Here is an 11,299-nt window from a genome sequence, read left to right on the forward strand (position 1 = left end):
TCCATCCCAGCACGCTCTGGGCTGACCTTCAGTCTCACCTGCAGCTTCAGAGACAGTCGGTCCCAGAGAACATTTTGTCTTAATCTGTTTTTTAAATCGAGGTAGAATTCACATCATGTAAAATCGACCATGTCAAGGGGAAGAATCCAGTGGCTTTTTTTTAGCACATTCACAAAGTTGTGTGACCACTCTCTCCATTAATCCCAAAACATTTTTGTCACTTTATATTAAAACCCTGGACCTGTGAGCAGTCATGCTGAGAGCCATTGCCAAGTAGGAATGACGCATGGCAATTTCCTTGTCAGCCTACCCCGTGTTGCTTAGAGGGAGGACTCTCCATTGTGGAAATGGGCTTGCCTTGGACCAGGTCATTTGCAGTGACATTGCATGAATGTTTGAGAAAGGTGACCCTGCTCAAGGACCAGGGTGGATCCGGGTTTAGGGAGGATCCTGCTGGGAATAGGGCGTATCCTGCTGTCTCAGGTGCCCGCTCCTGGAGTTCCCGCGGGGTTCTGAGAGTATTTGGTATGCAGAGCCCGGTGGAGGGTGAATTTTCCCAGAACGTGCGTGTAGAGTGCCGGTGAGAGTTCGGGAATAAAGAATTGCTGTTTGAATCTACAAGGCAGTGTGGTGGCCCGGTTATTTTATGCCCAGCCAGACTGCGGCACAGTCACTCCTTAGTTATCCCCTCTCCCTGCTGTTGGGAAAAGTATAAACGGCAGCCATACCCCAGAGAAAAAAAACCCCAACATGGCGCCTAAGCACCTCTTCTTCCTACCTTCTTCTTTTCTGCAGTGGCGCGAAAAGTTCCCGCCCGTGTGAACTCTCCCGCCGGCGCCAATTTCAAACCTCGCTGGCGGGGAACCTTAGCCCCAATGAGAACTAATTCCTGGGCTCCGGAGCTGATATCTGAAAGAACTTGCCAATAAACGGGTGGCCTGCCATTTATCTAAGCCCTGCCATCTCCCCTTAGTTCTATATAAGCACACTGCTTTTTGCAATAAAATTGGAATTCTCCCGGCCAAGTGTCTTTGCGTGGGGAATTCTTTCACCTGCCTACTCCAACCCCTGGCAGCTCTTCCTATGTCTATAGATTAACCTATTCTGGATACTCTACATAAATGGACTCAACTGTCATTCTGGGCTTCTGTCCCACAGCGTAAGGTTTTCGAGGTTCATCCATGGGGTAGTGTGTATTGGTGTGGTGTTCCTGCTTGTGGCAAATAACACCCGGGGCACACGGAGCCACCCATTTCAAAATGTCAGAGTTCCTACTTCTCTCCTCAGGTTTTGCTGCATATGGAACTACCAGGTAGAGTGAGGGAATTGATGCTCCAGGAATCCAGTGGGAATCCGTGGATCAGCACCTCAGCTTCCCCAGCTCTAGCGACAGATGAAACTTTGGAGGTATGTTCTGTGTGGTTCACAGGATTCCTGGGAAGGCATCTGGCAGGATTGAGTTACCGTTTCCCTCAGTGGCAACTAACTCATGATTGACTCCTCTCCTTCCCAACTTGTGCTTGGGACATCTCCTGGATCAGATATGTGCACCCCGCCCTTGTCCCAAGGTCAGTTTCTGGGGCATTCAAGTTAAGGCAATGTCCCTGGACCCTTGCCTTATGAGTTTTATTATTATTATTATTATTATTTTTTAAGAAATGGAGGAGGATAACAATATCCCTGGAGCTCTCAACTCTCAAGGTTCTCATTGTCCCCACTTGCTCAGATGGGGTCACTGGAATCTTCAACAACCTCGGTTTATTGTCTGCAAAGTGTAATATACCAGACAGATGTGAATCACTCCACCTCAGAGGCACAGGATGAAACCAAGCACTTTATTGAAAACAAATTGGGAGCTGCATAGGAGCAAACAGGGATTTCTGGAAGTTAGAGATGATGGGGTGAGGCAGAGAGATGGAATCCACGAGGAAGGAATTATGCATAAAAAGAGGTGGCCACAGAGGAAGAGGGAGGAGGCAGATCCTGGGGTTCACAGTTGGGAAGCTCTAAGGCCTTGCCGGCCCTGAGCAGAGCGGAACAGTTGGGGGGCTGAGCTGAGCTGAGCGGGGAACAGTGGGGGTCAACCTGGAGCATCTCAGGTGCACAGAGCCTGGAGCTGGAGCCAAATCCTGGCGGTTGTCCCCATGTATCTTTATCCGTTCAGGAATCCAAGCCTGTTGAGGACATAGGTATAAAACGTAGCTGGCTTTGAACTTGAGGTTGTGTTTAACACCTTTCTACAGGAGGAGATTCACACTGGGCTTGCACTGGGAGCTGTCAGTTTCTTTCAAGGAACAATGAATGAGATTGGATTGAGGCAAAGACCTCTGATGAGAAAACCCATGGCAGGGAAGGACGGGCTGGTCAGCGTGACTGGTGCCAGGTGGGTGCTCTGTGGCCTTTGTAGTTGGTTTCTGAAATTGCACCACCTCTGTCCTTCCTTCAGGCTGCCTGAATCCCCTGGCATTTGCTGGCTTTGATTGGCCTCCGTGTCCCTCCCCACCCTCGGTTCCCAGGAAGCCCCAACTCCCCTCTGCAAGGTGCAGTCTTCTCTCCTGGTTGGAGCGGGTTCTGTGGGCACTGGTCTGCCAAGGACACAGCTCCCTTGGAATGGATCAATCAACACCCAGACCTCCCGGCATGGCTCCGGTGACAAGGGGAAACGGGGCCCCAGGACTCACGTTTTTTGTTGGCAGGCATTTTGGCAGATGTTCTTGGTCTGGAAGTTGTTGTTGTTTCCCTGGCAGCCGCCATACACGAAGCCATAGCAGGTGTTATTGTTCTTACTGTACCACCAACGACGGAACAGAGCCATGCAGGGCCCGCTTTCTTTTGGCAGAGTGCAGATGTCTGCAGAGAGACCTCAGAGTTGAGAACTCAGCAGTGCTCAGCTTGGAACGAAACAGCTGCCATGTTCTCCTTCACAACCACCCAGAATGACACTGGAACGTGCTCCTTTTCCCTAACCCACTTGGGAGCCGGCTCTGTGGACATATTACATGCATTTGCAAAGAGATCCCAGAACAGGTGCCCGAGTCCCCGGAGACAGGATTGTTGCAGACATAATTAGTTAAGATGATGTCATATTGGAGTAGGGTGGACCCTACTCCATATGATTGGCATCCTTATAAAAAGGGGTAGATCTGGACACAGGCACGTGCACAGGAAAAAGACCACTGGAACATGAAGCAGAGATCAGAGTGATGTGTCTACAAACCAAGGAACACCAAAGATGGCCAGAAAAATAGAGGCATGGAGCAGAATTCTTCCCCACAATCCTGAGAAGGAATCAGCCTTGGCCTTCAAACCGGCAGAACTGTAAGGCAGTACTGTTGGTTAGGCCATCTGCCCATGCTACCTTGTTTTAACATCCCTAGCCAAGAATACAGGTCCCAACCAAACTATGAATTCAATGAAGGCAAATCTTCACAGCTGAGCCATTAAGTCTTGTTTGTTTCTACCACCTAATAGCTCACTTCTCACCAGCTCCTTGAACTTAAGCCCCAGAATCTCACACCGGGGCTATTGAGCTATCCTCCAGTGGAGGCTATCCCTGCCCCCCGTCTTGGCCCCTCCAACCAATCCTTCATGCCAGGGAGAAGGAACTGATGGATCTGAAGTCCAAGCCAAGGTAAGACCTACCTTGACTTCATGACAAATTCTTCCCGTCACCCACAAGGCCCTTCATCCTCTGGCTCCCGCTCCTGGCTCAGGCCTCTCCCCCTGCCTCAGGCCCCCTTGATCTACATGCTTCAGCCTCACTCAGCATACTAGGGTCCCTCCTGACTCCACTCTGTATCCCAGGTGCCTGCCCCCGGTCGGCATCTCTTCACCTTGTTTCTGAATCTAACCCTAACCCTAACCCTAACCCTAACCCTAACCCTAACCCTAAACCCTAACCCTAACCCTAACCCTAACCCTAACCTATCATCTGTTCGTATCTTCAGGCTCATTCCTGACACAGTAAGTTTCTGGGCTGAACAGGGATTGAGTCTGATTGCATCTTGGAATTCCAGTGACTAGCAGGTGGCCTGGCACAGTTTAGAACTTTATGGAATGTTGGGGGTGGAACCAAATGCCTCCTGCCCTGAACTGTGTCCTTGGGCACTTTAGCCCTGTGTGCTAACACTTTAAGGGACAACGACAAGGCACAGTCCCTATGGCGTAGGGGTTCCCAGTCAAGAAAGACAAGTGAGTTAAGTCAGTAGGTGTTGGGTGGCTGCCATGTGCCTCCATGTTCCTGTGGCCTTCTTCCTGTGCGTGTGCCTATGTTCAGATCGACCCTTTTTATAAGGATGCCAATCATTGCTCTAAGCATTTCGGGAGCATCCATTTATTTGATCCTCAAAGTAATCTTTGTTATCTGAAGAAATTGAGACAGAATAAAAGGGAAATTTGTTGATTTGCTCCAGATAAAAAATCTGGTCCAACCTGGGGCTCAGAGAGTAACTCCGAAGCTCTCACCTGCAGGCGTCTGGGCAGCGCGTCGTGCGTGCATGTGGCCCATGTGCCTCCCAGTGTCTTCCCAGCACATCTCTACACCGAGCTTCTCCTAGTTCAAGTCACCCTTTTCTCTCCTCCGAGTCCCTTTGGCACGCCCCACTCCTCTGCTTTCCCTATCCCACTCTGCAGGCACCCCACAAACCTGGGATGTCACTGTCCTTACTCAGGGCGTTTCCATGGCTCTTAGGATCAGGATGAGACTATAATCTGGCCCCCAGACCTGAATTGCCGGATCTTTTCACACCTAGGATCTTTTCTCTGTGAGCCGTGATCTTGTTCATTTCCTGCTTTCTGAGTCTCTGTGTGTGCCATTCCCTGTACCTGGAAAACCCTCCCACCCTCATTACCCTTCATTTGGATCTCAACTCCAGGCTTGCTGTCCAGAGAAGCCCCTCCTATCCTCCCTGACCACCATGAGCAGGTCAGATCCTATTATGGGTGCTGTGGTTTGAACATGGTTTAAGTGTGTGCCCCCGGGGTCCATTTGTTGGTGTCTTGTTCCCCAAGATAGTGGTATCAGGAGGTGGTGATACCCTTAAGAGGTGAGACCTAGTGGTAGGTCCTTGGTCAATTGAGGATGTGATCTTGAAGGGACTGTGGGAGCTCAGTCTTTATTTGGGCCTCTGTTGGTGATGTGATCTCTCTCTCTCTTAGGTGCCCCCCACCTGCCATGGGGTTCTTGTTAGAGCCCATGCCATGATGTTTGGACTCAGCCTCCAAGACTGTGAGCTAAATAGACCTCTCTTATTTATAAAGTCAGCCTGCCTCAGGCATTTCATTAGAGTGATTTGAAAATGGACTAAAATGGAATACCTCTTAGAGGCACTCAGTAAATATTAGCTAAATGAATGACTAAAGAATCCTCCATAGTCTTTTTTGGAGCCCAGGGAGATGGAAAGGAAACCCCCTCTGGTCTGGAGAAGTCAGGGGAGGTTTCCTGGTGCAAAGTTGGATTTATATAGGCCAAGAGGTAGTCGTTCAGAAGCAAAAACAGGGAAGAAAATTGCTTAATTCAGCCAGGGATGGTGACGCACTCCTGTAATCCCAGCAACTGAGGAGGCTGAGGTGGGAGGATCGCAAGTTTGAGGTCAACCTGTGCAATTTAGCAAGACCGTGTCTCAGAAAAGGAACAGGGGAGCTGGGAACGTATTTCAGTGGTGGAGTGCCCCTAGCTTCAATGCTCAATACTGGAGGAGGGGGAAGGGGGAGAAAGAAAATTCTTGTCACTTGCAACAACAAAGAGCATCGGTATATATTAGGACAACAAGGACCATCTGAGGACTCAGAAAATCATAAGGGTGAAAAGTGGCCAAGAAGCCGGCTGATTGAGTCTCACTGCTATACCCATCATTTGTCTGGGGAAACTGAGGCCCAGACATTACCTGACAGGATCAGGACATTATTCATGTTGTACAACATGTTAGGAGCAGTAATAAATCTAAGTCCCAGTCCTCCCACATCCAGCAGTCCTGCCCGGAGACCAGCCCTCCGTGAACCAGGGACAACCCAGCCCAGGTGGCAGGGGGCGAGGGCGTGGGTGGAGTGTTCCCGCTCTGAAGGTACCTTGTTGGAGGTCAATGCACTTTTTCCCGCAGTTGAAGACGCAGCACTTCTGGTTGTGCGGGCACTGCCTGTCTTTCGTACACAGGTCCCTCTCTCTGAATTCACATTGCTCTCTGATTCTGGGACATTTTTCTGGGGGAGGAGCAAGTGTGAGCCTTGGAGGGTCACTGCCCACCCTCTTCCAACCCCGTTCTGGGCAGACGGGAAGTTTGCTCTCATTCTGTCACCAGGAGTCTTCCTCAAGGGGCCCCTGGGTATCTCCCAGCCCCACCGACACAGTCCCTCTGTTGACTACTCCTCATCTCTACCTTCCCACCCTGGTCCTTCATCCCACTTCCTGCCCCAGTCCCTCTAAGGCAGAATTTCTCAGCCACTGGTGACATTTGGGCTGGGGAGTTCTTGTTGGGAGTGGGGTCGTCCTGCTCAGGTGACATTTAGCAGTATCCCTGGCTTCAATTTATTAGAGGTGGGTGGCACCCCTCCCTGTTGTGACAACCCAATGTCTTCAGACATTGCAAATGCCCCGGGGTGGGGAGGGGGTGCAAATTGCCAACGACGGGCACAGGTTTAAGCTGGTCTGGTCTTTTGTGCCTTGCTGCGAGCCGGGGTGTGCGAGTTCCTCTGGGGGGCGACATCACACAGTGATTGGTGGCCCTCTGGAGTCAGTGTGGCTTTGAATTCTAACCCTGTTCTGTCACTTTCCCTGAAGCTACTCTCTTCCTTTGTAACGTCTTTTGGCCTTAGGGAGTTGTGAGGAAGAAGTGACACCAGTGTGAAGCCCCAATCTGAGTGACACTTGCCATAAGCCACACACTCATTTAAGTATTTAAAACGTATCACCTCATTTAACCTCCATAGCAGCTCTATGAGGTCAGTTCCATGATTAGTCCCATTTCACAGATCAGGAAACTGAAGCACATGGAATCTATATAGAGGTTATATGGCTGTCAGGATTTAACCCCTCTGTATGACTCCAGAATGCTTTTTTTTTTTTTAAATTTCTACTCAGAAATCTCTATTTTCTGATTGTTCAGAAAATGCTAACAATTATTATTTTTACTTATATATTCATGGAGTATTAGTGTCTTACATTGAAAGGGGCTCCCAGATATTCTTCTTATTCCAAAGTCAAAACCCTTTGGGGATGCAAAGACACTTCATAGGACTACATTGGAAAAAAACGGGAGAAGATTGAGGTGATATCCTGAGAAAAGGATCTAATTTTCTTGGGGGGTGGGAGAAGGACCCTTAGTCTGCCCAGCTTTCTATAACCCCTCACATAATTGCCAGATCCATTAATGCCCCCCCACCCCCCACCCCACTGCCCCAAACTGCCCAGGTCTGGGATCCTGCCCTCACAGAAGAGACTCCTCTCCCTCCTCTCCCAGCCCAGGGCCATGGCTAAGATGGAGGAAGCAACCCAGATCTGAGGAACTGTTCCTGGTCCCCCCCTCCCAGCAAACTCCCCTCTGCCCAGGGCAAGACAGAGGCCCAATACTTACTGGGAAAGAACCGGTCACTTAGACCAGGTCCCTGGACATTCACGAAGAGGATGAACAGCACCAGGACTCTCAGAAGTCCACAAGGCTCCATTCTGAGGAGAGATGGTTCCAGAACATGGAAATGCTGGCTGTTTAGCCAGCCTGTTCCTTCAGGGCCTCTACCTTGGAGACGAGAGCTGGAGAAAAGCCAGCCACCCCCTTTCTTGTCAGGAACACCGAGTTCCCAAGGCCATGAAATGGGGCTGACTGGCATGGACAGCCCAGAGCTCGGGGGAAGGGTCTCCTGTGATCCTTAAGCCCTGGCTGCGCTGGGCTGGGCCCTCCGCTCCAGCAGGGCGAGTGGGCAGAGCTTGGTTCACACTTTCCAGGCTACCTTCGGAGTGAATGCCACTTCCCAGGTCTTATCTTGGAAACTCTGGGAGTGTGCCTGGCCTCCTTCTGTTCCACACACACACACTAGCCACTGGCCCCTTCCGCTCCCCGCTGACAATGTCTCCTTTCATCTCTTGCTATCTGTCTCTTTGTGCCTCTCTGTTCCTAGCTTTTTCTCTTCTTTTCTGAGGGCCCCCCAGGGCCTGGGTGTCCGGTTCTCCCTCCCGCTGCGTCTTCCCACCATCCTCCCTCTGCTCTTGTCTTTGGGTCATTCATGTTTGACTAAAGCCAACGAGTAAAGATGTTGCCCTAGAGCGGGGTGTTGGCAAGGCTCAGGCTGATAACAGTCCCCAGATGGTGCTGGTCACAGCGCGTTGCTTGGAGAGCAGGGGCTTGTTGGGAGTCTCTGTCACATCTGATGCAAACTCTTTTCGTCGGAGGAGAAGCTACAAAACGAACAGAACTTCCCGAGAGACTGTGGTTCAGTGACTCAGCAGAGTTGCTGACTGCTCACTGAGCGACTGGACGGAGGCTGCTGGAGAGCTGGAGCTACACACCCACAGCCATTTAGCCAGGCTGCTGGCGGGGAGAGAGGCTCTCTTCAGAGAGTGAGTTATCTGTAGGTTCCCATTTTCTTTCCTGACTAGGAGTTGCCTTATTGTGCCAACCCTTGTTCTCAAAACTCTCTTATGTGACAGAGAAAAGTCAGAAAAAGCCAGCCTCATCATCAGTGAGTAACTATTATGGTCACAAAATCTAGGAGATCACAGCAAAGGTCCCGTGGGAATCCCATCCCACCAACTCTGCAGGCTCACTTAAGGAGGCTAGGGAATGCGATTTCTGGTGAGCCATCAAGATGTCCTGGGCGGGGCTGCCCTCCTTCTGCTTCTACCAAGCTCAGCCCAGGGGAGAGGAACACATGGAGTACCTAGGTGGCAGGGCTCCGAGGGACCACCTGGTGCCACTGCTTTGTCTTACAGTTTGGAATCACAAGGGCCAGAGAAATGAGGGTGCTGCTGAGTGTCATCCGCACATGAGTGTCAGAGACGAGGACAGAGGGAGCTGAGCATGGACGTCCTTGCCAGAGGGCATCAGGGAATCTCTGATGAAGTGTGGATATGATATTTGACTGTGGACTTGGAGGTAAAGAATGCTGAGTCCAAGGGAATGAATGAGATCATTAGTAGAGACAGAAGCTGAAGAATCAGCATCAACAGATCTCCCAGTGGCTCCCAGGGGCCCCAGTCAAGGCTTCTTTCTTCTCTTAATTTTCTTAAAATAAATTAAAACCCTTTCGGGTTTTTCTACCACATTCTGTTTCATCTGATTTCCCGGCCAACCCATGGGTCTCACTTTTTAAACATGCAATGGGTGTCTTTGAGTTTTGGAATGAATCATGGTTTGGGCCCCTGCTAACGTCTACTTTCTTGGAGAAAGCTGGGTAGGGACCCACCTGGGTCCTTGCTCTTCCTTCATCTACCCTCATTGAGGGTCATGGCCCTAACTCTGCCCCGGTCTGACTTCTGCGTGATTTCTGACTTCATGAATGTGAGCTCCAGGGAGAGCCAGAGCACCCTGGCCTCCACCTGGCCTCTCCTGCTTTTTCAATGGACCAAGACCTGTCTCCTGGGCTGATTTCCTGTCAGGGTCTTTCGGTGTTGTTCCACGTGCCTCTAGTTGAATCGCCAAGTTGCATGTGTAAGAAGCTCTGAGGTCCATTAAATGGGCCTGTGTCTAGAACCTAGTGCCCAGAATAAATACTCAGTGCATTCTGCGGGATGGGCGAAGTAGGTGGGGGATTGGCAGTGTGTAGAAAGGTAGGCAGACGTGTGTCCACCAACGGAGACAGCCTATCTTGAATAGAGGAGGATACGTTGAGATGGGTGTGTGTGTGGATAGGTGAGTGGGTTGGTAGGTGGATGGAGGAGATCAGTGTAGGAAGGATGGATGTGTGTCCCTCAGGGGACAACATATCACGAGGTTGGTTAGAGGAGTAGGAAGAGGTGAGGAAAGCATGGCTCTCTGGGTGCGTGAATGCAAGGATTGTGGGTGGATGGAAGAATGGGTGAAGTGGGTTGGACTGGATATAGGGTTAGTGATCGGGTGGGTAGGTCTGTTGATGGAAGTTGTTTGATTGGATGGTGGGATAGACAGACAGAGGGAAGATCAGTGTAGTGGGATAAATATGTTGATGTACATGAAGGAGTGTTTGTGTGTGTGTGTGTGTGTGTGCATGCTCACACGAGAAAGAAGAAGAGAGAGGTAAATAATAAGCAGATGGATTAAAGGTTGGACATAAAATAGACAACCAGGTTGGTAAAAGTCAGATGAGAAAGAAGGGTAAGAGGATGGATATAGGGGTGATAGATGGTGGGCAAAGGAATACATTGAAAGGTACGTCAACAGAGGGATGGTAAGTGGGGATGGGTACCTGGATGCACCGAGAGAGGATGGACAGGTGAATAAAAGGACTGAATGGTTGGCAGGTAGATGGGTGGGTGGAAATTGGGTGGAAACATTAACCAAATTTAATGATGTGAAAATAATTATATAGAGATTAGGAAAATATGAGACTCAAATTCACAGATGAGGAGGTAGAGAACCTGCACAAATTGTAAGATGAAGTATTTAAAAATTGCTAAAATAAACCACTGTGGAAGAAACATGGTCTAGATGCTTGGGAGTGGAATACTGGCTTCAGTCTTCAAAGAATGGAGAACTTATGTATTATCAAAAATTTTCAGATTTCAGAAAAAGTATGTAAGTTTTCTAACCAAGTTTCTTGTTTTGGTTGACAGCAACTATAATCTTTAATAAACATCATAGGTCAAGTTGTAAAACTTTTTATTGGTGCATTATAATTACGTGTAATGGTGGTGTTCATTGTGACATTCATACATGCACATAACAGAATTTCATTTTCTAGTACCTCCCCTTTCCCTACCTCCCGATCCCCTTCCTCTAACTCGACTGATTTCCCTTCTATTTTTAAAAACTGGTGCATGATGACTGTGCAGAACAGTGGGATCATCGTGATGTATGTGTACATGCACATACATGGTTTGTTCCTCTTGATGCTCTATTTCCTCCCCGTTCTCTTTGCTCCCTTCCCTTCCTTTATTCTACTGTTTTTGTGAGATCCTTTTTTTATTTTTTTAATTCTTTTCTTCTCTCTAGCTTCTGCATGTGAGAGAAAATATTCAACCCTTGACTTTCTGAGTCTGGCTTTTTTCACTTATCATGAAGTCCCCCAGTCCCATCCATTTGCCAGCAAATGACACCATTTCATTCTTTGTGGCTCTATGAAACTCCGTTGTGTATCCATACCACATTTTCTCAATCCATTCATCTGTTGACGT

General features: G+C 49.3%; 1 protein-coding gene across 1 annotated transcript; it reads right to left on the reverse strand.

Annotated features, from left to right (window-relative positions):
* Positions 1-1,836: 1,836 nt before the first annotated feature.
* Positions 1,837-7,983, reverse strand: LOC107156576 (eppin-like). Its single transcript, XM_015502661.2, has 4 exons — positions 7,569-7,983; positions 6,067-6,198; positions 2,682-2,850; positions 1,837-2,174 (listed from the first exon to the last, which is right to left on the reverse strand). The coding sequence occupies exons 1-4, from the start codon at positions 7,819-7,821 to the stop codon at positions 2,153-2,155; spliced, it is 576 nt and encodes a 191-aa protein (XP_015358147.2). The 5' UTR covers positions 7,822-7,983; the 3' UTR covers positions 1,837-2,152.
* Between the last annotated feature and the right edge of the window lie 3,316 nt (positions 7,984-11,299).

This window comes from Marmota marmota, unplaced genomic scaffold, assembly GCF_001458135.2.
Source record: "Marmota marmota marmota unplaced genomic scaffold, marMar, whole genome shotgun sequence".
NCBI classification, from domain to species: Eukaryota; Metazoa; Chordata; class Mammalia; order Rodentia; family Sciuridae; genus Marmota; species Marmota marmota.